Source organism: Cephus cinctus, unplaced genomic scaffold, assembly GCF_000341935.2.
Source record: "Cephus cinctus unplaced genomic scaffold, Ccin1 Ccin1_scaffold0696, whole genome shotgun sequence".
In the NCBI taxonomy this organism is placed as follows: domain Eukaryota; kingdom Metazoa; phylum Arthropoda; class Insecta; order Hymenoptera; family Cephidae; genus Cephus; species Cephus cinctus.
The window spans coordinates 239,797-255,710 of NW_014333318.1; the positions used below are offsets into that span (position 1 = coordinate 239,797).

At 43.2% G+C, this 15,914-nt stretch overlaps 1 protein-coding gene across 4 annotated transcripts in view; it reads left to right on the top strand.

Annotated features, from left to right (window-relative positions):
* LOC107270087 overlaps positions 1-15,914 on the top strand; it is a 44,899-nt gene that overhangs the window by 20,335 nt on the left and 8,650 nt on the right. For 2 of the 4 annotated variants that reach the window (XM_015744761.2, XM_015744764.2), the window contains 5 exons: positions 1,957-4,424; positions 4,557-4,980; positions 5,072-5,172; positions 5,495-5,542; positions 6,397-15,399. In XM_015744761.2, coding sequence (XP_015600247.1) covers positions 1,957-4,424; positions 4,557-4,980; positions 5,072-5,172; positions 5,495-5,542; positions 6,397-15,399 — 12,044 coding nt within the window. The remainder of the gene's footprint in view (positions 1-1,956; positions 4,425-4,556; positions 4,981-5,071; positions 5,173-5,494; positions 5,543-6,396; positions 15,400-15,914) is intronic. The other 2 variants (XM_015744763.2, XM_015744762.2) reach the window with 2 other exon arrangements.

Here is a 15,914-nt window from a genome sequence, read left to right on the forward strand (position 1 = left end):
AAAAAAAAAATTTTTTTTTTTTTTTTTTTTTTTTTTTTTTAACGACTCGGTCGTAATTCTTGTGTTACGACTAGCGTCGGTGCTGTCGAATTTCAGCTTGGTCGATCGGGAAGAACGAGGAGATGCGAATTGAGGGAAATTGTGGATTTATCGTAAAACAGGAAGAAAGTGAAGTCTCTTTGAGGAAAAGTAAAATTTAAACTCGTATAATTTTGTAATTATAATTTTTTTAGGGAAGAATTTTTCTTTTCTTTTCGTTTCACTTGAAAAGCTTAAGAATTGAGGATGCGCACGAGAACTCGTACGTCATTGCATGATTCGCCATGGACCCTGAAACTTTGTTCTTTGTTCACCACGAAGGCTGAACTCTGCGCAGCAAACCGGAAAGATCCGATTATAGCGAGTTCAATGGGTTACGAAGAATTCAATTAGGAAATCGTCTTACCTATTGTCCTGCTCGCTGAATTTTGGAGAAATGGGAAAATCTGGATCGATAAAATTAAAGACAGATTAACGATCGGGTGTTGCATTGCTACACGGGATATTGACGATACTTTTTCGTGGTTTTCAAATTTGTATTTTTTTTTTCCTGGAATAACGCGAATTTTGCAATTGTCTAAAAAAAATCGAAAATCGTATGTTTTTTTTTTCGTTTTCTGTAACGCACGCGCTTTGACCGCTGCATCGATTCGTATTCGGATAATTTTTTCCTTTTTTACGTAAACCGATTAAATTAGCCGCCAACGTAAAACAACGATCGGATGAAAGGATCGATGCCTCCACGAAGAACGTATTGTTGGACGCCGATGGCAGTGACATCGGTTTCTGGCGGCACTTCCGGTCCACGTGGCGATCCCTCAGCCCTTTCGACGAGGGAAAATTACCCGCTGATATTATCATACAAAAAGAAATGAAACTCTAAAAAATTAAATATACTGGGTTATTCAGTAGAAATGCATCGCATGAAGTTAGCGCGCCCGTCTGAGTTTTATCGTAAAACCATGTTCGTCTGGTGCGTTTGAGCTGAATAACCCGGTATATTGGTAACACATAATTCAATCACCGAAATTTGTTTCTCGTTACAGCTCAATAAGCTATACTAATATTTTTAATTTTGTCAAAATTGATTTTCAACTCTCAATAAATTTTATCGACTTTCGAAGAATCAGGTAGAATGCGATAGTCAAAAAATACTGTATTTTTTATCCCATAAAATTTAATGAATTATACATTAATCTGATTTTGTATTCAGATAAAAATGACATTCCTCTAGAATTTTATGTAAAAATGTCAAAGGTCACCTAGTCACATATGCACAGAAGCATATGCGATCCTGCGGAAAAATATGGCCGGTAAAAGTTCAATATTAAGTCGATATTTCAAAGACCGCGCAGTGGACCTTCAAGATATCTCGAAAGTCCTTCGAAAGGACTATCCTTACATTTTCCTACCTATAAGGATATAAAACCCTAGAAAAATACTAAACCCAGCTAAAATATAATCCTGTTGAAATTCATCGAAGCGGAAATATTTTTTTTATTTTACGAACCCTCCACGATACGATATCATGATATATAGCGATCTTTTGTATACCTATATATACACATGCATTTACTATATCTATACATCTTATACCCAAGAAGGCAAAAGCGATAATGCGAATTAGCAGAGCGTTCATGAAAACAAGACTGTTATTGACATCCAAAGTATAATTTGGTCCTTTAGCCCTGACTTGGTTCAGCGAGTTCTGACGTAAAAGTTCTGAGAGCACTTTGAATTCGTAAAGATAAAAGATAAAGAATCATCTAAAAATCAGAGTAAAAGAGCGAAAGTTACATCTGATAAGAAAAAGTCCTTTTGACATGTGTCACGTGACTTCAATCAATGCATTGAATGATGCTATTTGACTTGTTTCGGAGAATCATGAATACAACGCCATCTGTTTTTTGATTTCAGAGGCACCTCCGGTAGACGTGGCCGGAAGCCAGACGTCGACGGGCGCATCCGTCCGACCGTTCCTGCAGAGCAGAATGGTAGCTTCGAGTCACAGTCTTGAAGAGCTTGGGGTGACTCACCCTGCCAGCGCGAGCAGCGAGCGACAGCAGCAGGAGAAGCACGGGCAGCCGAGCATAGCTTGTAAATCGGCGCAAACGGCCCAGGATAAGCGAAGCAGGTTGAGCAGCGTGATCAATAACCTGAGGAAGAAGGTGCCGGAGAATAGGACGTCGGACACGAGGTCGGAGGAGGACGACAGAAATAGCGTCGAGAGGAACCTGGAGACCCTTGAGAAATACGTGATGACAGTCCTAAATGGAGTGATCAAGGACGAGGAGGAGAATCGGATCGAGGGTCATGACAGGACGAAGGATCCTCTCGAGAAAGGATCGTCCCAGGACGAATCCAGGGACGTCCGTAAGGATGACTCCAAGACTGACATGACCTTCGAACCTTCTGAACCTTGTGAGAGTCAGATGGAAGCTGCTGTACCGATGGTCCATGATCTGGACCAGGCTGACAAGGATGTCAAAAAAATTCAAAAGGACGATCCAGGCGACCTGGTCGTCTGTGAAAACCCGAAGGATTCACAGGAAGCGACCCTGCTGGCCGAAGATACCTTAAGCAAAGATGAGGTCGTCGACCATCTTGAGAAGATCGTTTCCGGTACCAAGAGTCCAGCCGTCGCTGAGGCTTCGAACTCTATGGGGAACCTTGAGGATATGGGTCCCATTGAAATTACCGATGATCATCCGAAGGAGGAACGCGGCCCTGAGGGTTTTGAGCTCAGAACCATTTGCAGAGATCTGCTGAACGATCTTCTTAACGATATCAATCAATTGATCGACGATAACGCATCCGAGGATGCGGATGATAACGAGAGTCTGGACAGTGTCTGCGAAGATTCCTTCATCGGTTCGGAACACTCTGAATCCTCTAGAACGAGTCTGCATTGTAGTTTACCTTTGGAGAAGGTAGCCTCGGTGCTGCAGAACTGCCAGTCCGACCAATCGGCGTCCCTGAAGAGTCCGTCTTTCACGGCGAAACCACCATCGCCAACCGTGCGACACTTATGCCTTTACTGTGATAGAAAATTCTTGTCCATATCCTTACGGCAAAGACACACCGAGCGGGTCCATCAGCTGGGCGGAGGTCGTAGGTCAGAAAGAAATTTTCGAAAGCCATCTCAAAATTGTCAATACTGTTCGGACAGGTGTGCGGACAGTCTCGATGGATTATTTCAGCACATGGTTGGTAGCCATGGTGACAAGTATCATGCCTGTCTCCAGTGCAACACCAGATATTTAACGCGCGACGCTTTGACGACTCATATGAGTGACGTTCATGGGTCGATCACCGAGAGGATCCTCCAGATCGATAAGATCAAGGAGTTTTTATCTTGCAAAGAGACAACGAATCAGCATCCACGTGATAAGAGTGCTGAGATCAAAGAACCAATCGCGGCCAAGGATGAGCCCGAGGCAAAGAGCGATAACAACTCAATAAAACAAATTGGCATCACCATCCCGAGCGTTGCTAATGCCGGCAAGGACAACCTGAGCAATCCCGGAAGTCCTGAATTCGACAGCTCTTTTTATAGCAGCCTCAGCTGCAACATCAGGGAGAACCTGCTTCATCATATAGATGGGAAACTTCAGGCCAGTGCTGCTGGTCCGGCTACACCGGAAGCTAAGCAGAGTCTGTACGAGCACAGTGTCAACCAAATTCAATTTCCAATTGATATATCGCTGACAGCAGCTACGCCTGTTTACAGCAAGGAATATCCTTCTGAGGATTATGAGAATTCAAGCGAGTACGCTCAGAAACCAGGGAAAACGAGGACCCACCCGCGTCGCGTGTCCTTTGAGAAATATAATTTTCCAAGGAAATACGACGGCAGGGAACAGTGGACCTGTTCCATTAAGGATCTCAGTAAGTTCGATATATCCACCCAGCTGTCGCTTAGGAAGAAGCAACAGCTTATTAAGGAACGATTAACCATCAATAGACTCAATCAGATCTCCTTGATGAATCCTTCGAAAACCGAAGTCGGACAAACGGACTTGGCTACTGCACAAAGCTCCCAAGTCGATGGGAATTCTACTTCTGATGATGGTATCGGTGCTGATCAGATTGCTCGATCGAAGATCGATAAGACTCATTCGATTAATGGCGACGAACAGATTGATCAGCTGAAATCAGAGTGCTCGGCTAAGTGTTCCACGGTTCCGTATACTGGGTCATCCGTGTCTTCTTCGACGTCCAAGCCCACCGAGTTCAGCCTCGAGTTTGGTAACTTCATGCGGCTTAAGAAGTGGGAGGATAATGCCGCGGAGAGTAACAAGAGTCAAGACATCGTCTATGCTGAACTTACTGGGGAATGGTCGCGACCCCGGATTTACATATGCGGCGCATGCGCGACAAGACATGTAGGTGTATTTTGATTTTAAACTATAAATATGTACTTTTTGTCATACAAGGAGTGCTAGCGTTTGAAATAATGTTTTATTTAGAAAATTTTGAAAAATAAATAATTAAAAATATCTTTGTATCTGTTTCAGGTAACTTTGAGGGAAATGGAGGATCATAAGGCATCTTCTCATCCAAACGTCTGGTGTTCGCATTTCGAATTCTCTGGTGATCAGCGTGAACTCTACAAGCATCTGTTCCTACCGGGTCGCAGTGTCGCCACCGTGAAAGCACGCAATGCTTTTCTCAGTGAGAAAGTCTGCACGAAGTGCGCAAAGAACTGCAACACCCTACCGGAATTGCATCGGCACATGCTGGAGTGCGGCGGGGACCAGGCTTGGCTGCAGGGCCTTTTTGGAAATGGAAAGAAGAAATGCAAATGGCGGCCGTTCGGTAGTCGCAGCAGGAGACGAAGACAACGCGGGATGAAGAGGAATATTCAGAATTCGCAAGCACCCAGAGTCAATATGCCCAAGGAGAGACCACCTAGTGGACCTAGAGTTCGACCTAGCGATCGTAAGGCCCATTTTCACTGGAAATTTTAATACCCTCAGGGTCGTACGATTTTACTTTTTCGGTGGCTTACTTGGAGATTTATTTTTCTCAGGTGAAAGTATTCAGAAGATGTTGGCCAACCTGCCACCGAAGAGGGCCTCCAGGAAGGTCCTTCAGGACACGATGACGCGGTCCCAGGGGACTTTGCGTAACGTAAGATTATTTACTGAAACGAGTTTTTTCTTTCAAAGATACTCTATTGGTTATTACGAAACGTTCAGCCTTTTAAGTTTATTGATTTTTCGTATATACGCATTGGCTCAGGTTATATTTCTACTCGTCATTTGCCATCTTTTTTTTAAATACGTTCGCACCCTGCAATTTTTAATTGAAGTTACGGTTGGTGCTTTGGCTGTTCTTTCAGTTCTAATGAACGAGATTATTCATTCCTTCTCGTTATTATTTTCTTCTTAACGAGCTGATCGACGACGTGGCTAATTAATTGGTAAATTCTTTAACGCCTTGTTACATGCAGTCACGTCTTTTGAGGAAGCGGCCCAAGTTACTACTCGATAAGCACAAAGTATGCTGGTTCATTTTCATAGATTATTTCCAACCTGATTGCATCGCCCTTTCAATTAAATAAGCAATTTGCCAATGAAATAAAACAAAGATACCGTTTGCACATTTTTTTAATAAAGGGCAGTGCAACCATTAAAGTTAAACGTACCGTCGACGGGTCATTTAAACCTTTTGTAGCAAAAAACACGTTTATAAAAAATTATAGATATGTTTAGTGTTAAGAATAGACGTGTTTGCTTTTGGAGTTAAAGAAAAATTGTTTAAAATATCACACGAGAGCTTCATCCTTTTTCGAAAAAAAATGTCCCAGGATTATTCATTTAAATTTGCCAACGGAAATTCCATGCGACGGGTAAATATTTTGTTCCTCTAAACGATGAAATTTGTAATCCACGTTAATTTTCAATGAGTCACGCACTGTATAACCAATAACGTTAATGAAAAGCAAATTTTGTTAATGCTGTAAATCTCGTAAAAGCAAAAAATGCAGATATTGGGTAATCGAGTAAAATCATAATATCCTATGACGGAGTAGCCAACCGGCCGGCACGAATGTAAGTTCAGTATTGATCAGGACGCGCACACAAACGCCGCGACCGCATCCATGTTGTGCGTTCAGGGGACGAAGATGCTTTTCATAGCCGAGGCGACTGACTGCTAACTGCCTGACTGACTAGTTGATCGTCTTCGATGATTCCAATGATTCGAGTGACTGGACCCTTGTAGAATAAGCTATTGTAAGGTATCAGGACATATCGGATTTCGTCCTTAAGGAAACCTCCTATCAGTACTTCATTCAATTTTCTAAATATTTTTGAACGATACGACTATTCATATGGGATTTCATTTGTTCAGGTGCAGACCAGGTCGAGGCCACGCTTGACCGTCGAAAATTCCTCGGCGTCGGCGCTGTCGCGCAATAAAGCAGCTTTGAAGAATAAATTATTGAAAAATGCAAAGTCCTTTCAGAGGAATCGTTGCAGGGTCGATAATATTGCCGCTGCGATTGAGAGTGTCGTGAAGGACTATAGTTCCGGGGAGGAGGAGAACGACGATGAGGATGTTGAGGAGGAGGCCGATGACGAGGACGAGGTCTTGGTGAACACCGCCAGGGAGAAGAGTGGTCCAAGGAGTCAGGCTAGACAAAGTAGATCCAGAGTGAGAGGCGTGAGAGTGCTGAGCAAGAAGAGGAATGTCAGGACGAAGGAGATCATGAGGAACGTAGAGAATTCCAAGACCCGCGAGACCAGAGTAAAGAGTAGGCTAGGAGGTAAGAGTGTAGCGAATGGTAGAACGAGTGTTTCCGGTGAAAGTGCAAGTGTTTCCGGGACGGGTACACCCGCCAAGACAAATTCAAAGAGTGTGAAAGCTTCCGGGAAGAGTGATAAAAGTTTAGAAAATAAATTAGTTACAGTGGACAATGTCGAGGGTGGTCAGAACGTCAGGAACGAGAGTTTGACGTCGACGTCGAGGAGGAAGAAGTCTGTGGATCCTACGGCGTCCTTGAACGCCTCGATCAAAGCGAAGTCACAGCTGAGGACGCACGACGGAAAATTCGCGAGGAATCCGAATAAAAAGAGTGTAAATCATGTTAAGAAAGCCAGAGACACTTCGACGAATCAAATAATTATGCGGCCTCGTCGTAACGCTGCTGGTAAATTGTTGACAAGGTCACAGCTCAAGGCGGCTGGAGGGGCCAAGAGAACTTCGAGAAGGACGACCAGGTTGTCTTCGGACAGTGACAAAATGCCGACTCTGGAGCCAGTTGCTGATCCAGAATCAACCGAGGAGGACGCTGAAGAATCGGGCAATGAATTGCCAATTCTTACTCCGGCTGCGAGTGTTCCCGACGAGAGGAACTTGGCTCCCTCTAGATCGAGTGTTTCCTCAAGGAGTGATTCTGGGAAGAAAGGCGTCCGTTATCAGAGTAAACATAGAAAGGAAATGGATTCCGACGAGGTCATCAGGAAGAATGTGGCTGACCTGGCGGTGACAAAGAGCAAACCGCAGCGACGGGACGGGGGACGGAAGTCGGGTAGAGGTCGCTGGAAGAAAAGGATACCGATGATTCGGAAGGATTCTAAGGACATCGACCTGAAGGAAGTTTCCAAAGGGGAGGACAATGAGGACGATATGTCATTGACGGATTGTTCAAGCGAGGGGACCAGGCAAGTTGGTACGAGAAATAGAAAGAACCTAACTGTTGGGAAACCGATTACTGAACACGAATATTTATTGGAACGACGGAGATCCTCCAAGGAATCAAAGACTAACGACCGGAGTCTGGAAGTTCCTAAGAGGAATGTTAGGGATGAAATAAGAGTTCCCAGAACTAGACAGGATCGACGAACAGAGTCACCGGATAATTCCATTAGACTTCTTGATGTTTCACCGGAAGTTCGAAGACTACTGGATCCTGCTGTAAAAGAAGATCTTCTGGCAAAGTTAGGACTGAATTCTAAAGACATGCAAACAAAAAGAAGCCTCAGGACTGGTCAAAAGTCTAGAATGACTCCAACAAGGATCAAAGGACAGAAGAATTCTGTTCCTGATGAGAGTGTCATAGATTCGGATTCTGAGAAGAGTTCAGACCCCACGAAGACAGCGCAGCGCAAGACAGAGAAGTTTCAGGTCCTGAGAAAATCGCCAAGGAACATGGACAGGAAGACTCCAGGAATTGATAGAGAGACTCCAAAGCCTGATGTTCCTGAAGAGAATGAATCCTTGGAGGTTGCAACAAAGGATCAGAATTCGCTGGCATTCGTAAAGGATACATCCGAAAGAGTCTCTGATGAGGATCAGGAAGTTCTTCGTACCAAGCTAAACGATAGTGATGATTTGAGTTCAATGACCAAGAGCGCGTTGAAACTCGACGAACAATTAAATTCAGACACGATACAAGAAACGAAGCTCCAAAAATGTTTACCTGACCGAACAGAGGTGCCTAATCCAAAGTCTCCAAAGAGAAGTAGCTCCCTGGGCAAGCGAAGAGGCCGTATTAAATCCACTGCCTTAGAATCCGACGACCTCACCGATAACTCTATGACTCAGGAGGATTCCTTGGAAGCGGACGCGGAGGACGACCAGTCTACCTCGTCCCTAATCAATGACGAGCATCAAGAAACAGACTCCAAAGATGTGAACGTGGTTGAGTCGCTTAAGCTGGTAACGGCAGATCTGGTGAACATCAGTTTGGAGCATCTGCAGCAGGAATCCAGTAACTCGAACGTGGACAGCGGCAAGGAAAATTCATCGGAGACTCCAGTGAACATTCCCAAAGTGAAGACGGTACGTCCGAAAAAGACAAAAGGTGCGAGGAGAGATCGAGTCGTGAAAAGGACACTGAGTAACGTAATCGGGATTCTGACCGAGGGTGTAAATATTCCAGTGGAAGCTCAGCAGAGCGTCGTGCTGACTGTGCAGACTTCTCTAGACAGCAACAATCCTGAAGCAGTTCAAAGTAGCGATGAACAGGCTAATGAGAGGAACGTCGTCCCGGGTGGACCTTTGAATCCTGACCGAGGAGATAAAACCAATGGAAATAGTGATATAGGTTTAGATGTGACTGCCGGTAGTGGTGCTAGCAGTGCCAGTAGTGCCAGTGAAACTGTCACGAACATTGAGAATGAAGTCAAGCAGGAGTCAGTGTCTTCCTCGGGAGTGAATAGTGAAACGGATATCTCATTGTCAGTTCAGTTCACTAGTGCAAGTTCACTGGATCCTCAGGACAACGTGGATCCTCATAAGGATAAGGTCGAGGAGACGTCGACCGATCATCCTGCCAATGACATCATTCTGGACCTTTCTCGTAGGAAACCAAAAGGTAAGGGATCCTTCCTTGAGAAAATCGTCTCGAAGATTGCTAAGCAGAAGGATGTTCTTCTTGAGGGTGAGGTTGGCTCGCTTTTGGACAGTGCCGCCGATGAGTTAACCTCTATCCTCGACGAGGTCGGTCCTGCTTTGACGGAAATTTCAAATGCGAACGTTCACGAGTTTGACTTTGACAAAAATGAAGAAGGCCACGAAGACATTTCTACGGTTACCATGTGTACTGATCAGGATGTTGCTGAGAAGGAATTCTCTGAAAATGAATGCTTAATTTCAAGTGTTGATAATTGTGAGGTCGCTAGTTCAACCTCGTTTATAATGGATGTTACAATGAAGGAGGATATTGCTAAGGACGATACTAAAGAATCTAAGGAGGAGGATCTTTTGGAAAAGGCAAAAAGAAAATCGAAAAAACGTTCATTGGAGATAAATTCTCCTACAAAAAATAAAAGAAAATCCGTGGAAGAGGAAGTGGAGGAGGAATTCAATGAAGAGGAGGAACTGTGTCTTGCTGACATTATGAAGCTCATACAAAAACCGAAAGAGTCTGAAAACATGATGGAAGATGCTGAGGGTAATCAAGATGGGGATGACTATACTAATGAAAAGGTTAGACCAGGGAAAAGAAAAGCTTTGGAGGATGACGAAGAAGAGGAAATCGTTGTTGAAAATGCAGCAACTAATAACCTTCCAATAAATATCATTGAAATGAACAGTTCTCTTTCAGAATATGAAGCTGTTGAGGAAACAAAGAAATCCAGGAACCGGAAGTCCAGCAGGAGAAAGTCTCTCACTGAGGAACAGCAACCCGTCCTCGTCCCGGAAGAAACTGAAGATCCTAAAGTTGATATAGAGAAGAAAAGTGGGAAATCTGATGAAGAAATTCAGGGGCTATCTCCATCGAAAATCAGCGGTAAAAGAAAATCGATTACTGATGAGGATATTAAAAGTGATTCGGAAAACATTGAAGAACCAATGACGTCTTGTGATTCTTCCACAAAAAGATTATCTAAGAGAAGATCAGTTCTCGGCGACAGTGTGGGTGTAGGTACTGAAGGAGAAAAATTAAAAGGCGAGAGTCAAAAATTGTTGTACGATAAGATTGTAGAGTATGAATCTAAAATATCTGCTGAAAATATTTTCAAAATGGTAGAACCTTCAAAATCCAAAGACAATGAAATGTCGTTGGATATAAATGTAATGGAAACTATAGATGTACCTGATGGACAAATATCTTCACTAACTTGTTTACTCGAATCATCAAAATTCATCAGTCAGTCTCTTGACGAACAAAAAAATGTAAGTGTCGAGTGGGAAGAGAGAAAAAATAGTCAAGACAATTTTGATATAGGAGATTTGGAAAACACAAAAATTCTGGAATTGCAATCAACTTTGTTAAATTTTGAAAAATCAACAAAACGTAATTCCAAACGGAAGTCTCTCGCGGACGAGCATCTAGAGCTGCCAGATTCACCTGGTGAGAATAAAATTCTCGAATCGCCAAAAAAGCCTTTTGGTGATTCGCCGGAAGATGCAAAAGTTACTGAAGAATTCAATTCGCCATTAAAGAAGAAAATTTTTAACAGAAAGTCCGAGGCGGATGATACTCCTCAGGAAGACGTTTCCATACCATCGTGCACCTTGAAGACTCAGAAACAGTCAGAATTAACAACCGGATCTCTCGAACCGTTCAAGGTACCGGAAGTCAGCGAAGTCTTGCAACATACAAAAAAGCGTTCCTCAAAACGAAAAACAGTAACTGACGTACATCTGAATTTTTCTGAAGATCAGCCACCCTCCGAATCTCGATATTCACCGCTGACAGTGTCACACGTGGCTGTGGAAAATTCGAATAACCAGGAAGAAATGGAAATTGTAAAAAATTTAAACGACAAGGAACAAAGCATGAAAATTACGGAAAAGGACAACGAGGACATTTTAAAAGAACCGGAAGTCTTCAAGCTGCCAGATGTAACTTCGTCGAACAGACGAAGATCTTTCAAACGAAAAAATGCAGGATGTAACCCTTCGGAGTCCCCTGAAGATCTCAGTCATCAAGATCAAAGCCCGGTCAGAGTGGCAGATCAGACAGATAATCCTCACAGCAGCGAAGCAGGATATTCTATGAGGAAACGATCATCTAAACGGAAGTACCTGATAGATGATCTTGAAGATTTTCCAGATGACATCTATACAGATAATCCAAGAATGGATATTAATTCTATTGATGCAGAGAAAAATAGCTGCTTTGAACGACGACAGACTCCCAAAAGAAAAGCAAAGAAGAATATTCCATTGATCGACGAACATTTGGATCTGTGTGATGATCTTGATATTCCTGATGATTTGAGGAGTGAGGAAATATATCAAGAGCAAACGATAAGAACGGTAAAAGTTGATAACTCTAACAAGAGTGAAAAATTGAACAATTCCGAAGACAGTTTGAATTCCAATACGGAAAAGTCATCGAGTGAAGTTGTTGATGATGATAATGAAAGTTGTCCAGTCTCTAGTGAAAGTAATACTGAAATTCCAGATACCGAAGATCCAACCAAGGAGGAGTTTCAGACACCTAAAAAACGCGGTTCCGGTAACTTTGCCATCGTTCATACAAAATCCGGGGAAATTCTTATCGTTGAGAAAAAGAAGAAACTTACGAAGGAAGCACCGAAATTCTTTTGCGACGTTTGCGCGACAAGTTTCACGCGTAAAAGTTCCCTGAAGAAGCACAATCTCTCGCAATCCCACCTGGTCCAAATGGGTATGGCTGGTAAGGATCAAGATAAAGATAACGTAGACCTCAACGACGACGATTCGGTGAACACTTCAGGATTTCCTGGTGATTCGTTGGACGAGAACGATAGTAGCAAGAGTAGTGATGCAGAAATGGCTACGGAAAATTCCAACGACGAGGAGGAGCTGAATGAACTTGATAAGATTTCAGATAAATTCACAAGGGACATTTTGACGTCTTTAGAATCTCAAGATTTGGGTGATCCGCCAAAGATTTCCTTGACCCCACAGATGTCCGAGGAAGAAGCGCTCGAGGAGGAACTTTTGGATGAGGAAATTTGTAAAATAACTGAAAATATGAGTCATGACGAATACGTATTAACTGATCATATTAGTCCAGTCTTACCTGAAGCTTCTTCCACTCCTGTTACTGTTTCCTTGAAGAAGGCACAGGACAAGACAAAGAAATCTAAGAAGGATCAAGAGAAGAAGAGAAATTTGGCTAAAGAACACTTAGACCTTGATTCACCGACGCCGATTAATCATTCGAATATTTCTCCAGGATCCTTTAAGGACATTGAATTCATAAAGAAAATGCCTGATGATAAGATAGTAGAATCTGATACGTCCCAAGATAAGAGTACATTAGAGCCATCAGAAATAAAGTTCTCCAAAAAGGAGACTCAAAATTTGGAAAAGCATGACTCCACGAAAAACCATATGGAATCAAGCTTGAAAAAATTGGACGAAGAAAAATCTGAAGAATACACAAAAGGCTCTATAAAGATTCAAGAAACTTTACGGAAAGGTACGAAAATCTCCGATTTTAAAAATATTGAACTTCACTCAGATGAAAAGTTGGAGCAAAAATCCAAAACGAATTTCAGTGATGTATCATTGTCAATTTTTTCAGAGTCGAATCTCAAAATTCAACAAGAGAAGGAGGGTTCGTTTCAAGAATCACCAGCAGATGACTCCACTTTTGAAGATCCGATGAAGAAGTGTGCCAGCGTATTCCAGGACTCCAGGAAGATAGTGGAGCAAGAAGGTTCCTCGTCCTCGAGTTTCGCCGACAAGCCTTTGGCGGAATTCTTGACGAAGAACGTCGAGAAGTCGGACAGGAGAAGTTCGCGCAAAGGAACGGAATCCGAGTTGAACTTCTCGAACATCGCCGTGAAGTTACGTGCCCAGGAAACTTCAACGACGGGGACGTTGACGGGTACAACGCTGGAGATGAACAATTCCTTCGCGACGGAATTCGATAGCGATGAGATGTCAATGGACACGAGCATGTCGGTCGACATACAAAAGCTTCTTAACGATCCTGAACTTGAAACAGACGATAAACAGATAACTTCACAGGATAATGTAGAAATGAAGTTAGCTACGAATCCTCGAGATTCTTCGAAGAGTGACTGCAGCCACGAAAAATCTTTTAACTCGAAGAGGACAAAAAGCAACATCACTACTCCGTGTAGCACGGATGCAGACACATCCGACAATGATTCCTATATTGGAAATAAAAAATCTAGGTCCCAGGAAAACAAGGCAAATGGCAGGAAAGCGTCAAAAATTCAAAAGACTTTGAGAGAAAGCAATAGGAAGAACAGAATGGTCAAAACAAAATCAAGAAGACAGTATTCAAGTATTCTGACTGAAGATTCGAGTGACAGTGATGAGGTCGATGAGGACAGAATCGAATCGAGAAATAAAAATAAAATAGTGAAGAGTGTCTTCGGTAGGGTCTTCGCAGGTGAAAAGGTGGATAAGGTGAAGGAGGTCTTGGATGATTGGGACTCGAGATCAGAGCTGGAGGATTTTCAGGATAAAGGATCGGATATTGTCTGTGCAGGGGATGAGAATGAGAATGCGAATGAGAATGCTACTGTAGCTTTCATATTGACACCGGAAGTTGAATCAAAGATCACGAGTAGTGGCAATAGAGTAAATAAAGCTAGATCGTGTACAGTGTCTGATATGGATTCAGCATCGGGCAAGAGAAGCTCTCTTGAGAATAACAAGAGAAATAGATCCAGGAATGCAAGAGAGAGGAGGGACAGTTCTTTATCCGAGGACAGAAGTAGAAACAATTCCTCGAGTAGAGCAGCAGCGAAGTCTCGACTGTCTTCAGATAATCAAAAGAGACAGGAAGTTCAAAGTAATTTATCGATTAGTTCAGCCGACGTGGTACTGCCGAGTTCAAGATGTCGACAGAGCAAGAAGAGAGCCGAGGAAAGAATCTCGCGGGCTTTTGAGGAGGAATCGACAGAATTTAGAAGATCCAGTGATTGCGAGAGATCTGGAAGATCCAGAGATCTTTCTTACGGGTTAAGAAATCAAACGAAATTATCATCCACTCCTTCGAAGGAGTCCATGGATTCTCGTTCAGTTAGAGACGAGGAGCAGGACAGTCTTGATCTTTTGGAATCTTCGGATCCGGAAACGGAAGTCACGTTGAAGAGTGTTGCCAAAGGGAGAATATCGTCGATGAAGAAGACGAAGAAAAAAGATAACAAGGACTGGGAGGATTTCACAGAGGAAAAGCAGCAGGTGGCTTCTACGCCGTTAGAAAAAATATTAGGCCGTAAAAATCTGAACAGTGATTCCGAGGATAATATAACCAAACCTTTCCAAAAAGCGGTAGAGTTGAAGTCTCGAGATTTTATCGTCAGGTCACCGAGATCACCCAGGTCACCAGCTCAGAGCAGCCTTGCGCCAAGCAGTATAAGAAATCGTTCACCGACACCAGATAGAAATTCACAATCGTCCCAGGAAGAAGATCACGAGGACGAGGAGGACATAACTCGCTGTAGAATTTCACCACTCTTCGTGCTCACCAGCCCTGAAACATCAATGGACAGTGCATCGAATTGCAACGAGATACCAGTCAACCAGGAAGTCAGTATCTCAAGGAAGCGCAGCACGAGTGAATTCTCCGGCGACAAAGTCGTGATCAGATCGCCCTTGTCGAACAATGAAAACACACCGGAAGTAGTAACGATAGCCCCAACGGATGCGGTCGAGGACAACGCCCTGGACGTTCCCCAGGAGACGCTACCTCAGAAATCACGGCAAGGAAAAGTTTTGAATTTCGATGAAGAACTCTTTGTAGAATGTTGCTCGAGGCTGAAAGCAACGACTGAGAACGAATTACGAGGCGCCAAGAAGATCAAGCTAGATCATTCGGATGGCTTCCACAAGAAAGAGGATCCATCAGCATTCAGATCAAGTAGAGATCGTTGGCGTGACGTGGAGAGTCAGAACAGTCTTGGAAGTCTTCTGGAATCTGTGAATCAGGTCAGTGAACCAAGTTAAAAGAAATAATAATCGATACAAAAATCATCAGCTCAAATTTCACGTCACAAAACATACTCACAATGCACATATATAGTAATACGTGTCATACCCAGTAAAAAGCACGAGCCAAATGTACAGGGCGAATTGGATATAAAAATGTTCACCGCTGCATGCATCTCCACAAATTTCCTGTTTGTCAAAAAAAAATCCCTATTCATCGCTTTCACATTTTTTTCTTTTTCTTTTTTTTTGTAAATAGCTTTTTGAGCGAAAATCCAAAAATGATCACGTACATAATTCGTCGGATGCTTCCCTCCATATTAGGTATCAGGAGTGACGCGAGCGACGGTCGTCGCTTGCGTTTACTCTTGACTTCTCTTTGCTCTTTGTTTCTGTACCGCGAGAGGGTGTAAACTGGTATCAAATACTGCAACTGCAACAGTGCAGCTGCGTGGGATTGGAAGTATGCAGGCATGCAGGTGTGCGCGTTTACAGTACGTGAAAGTAAAGTGGGC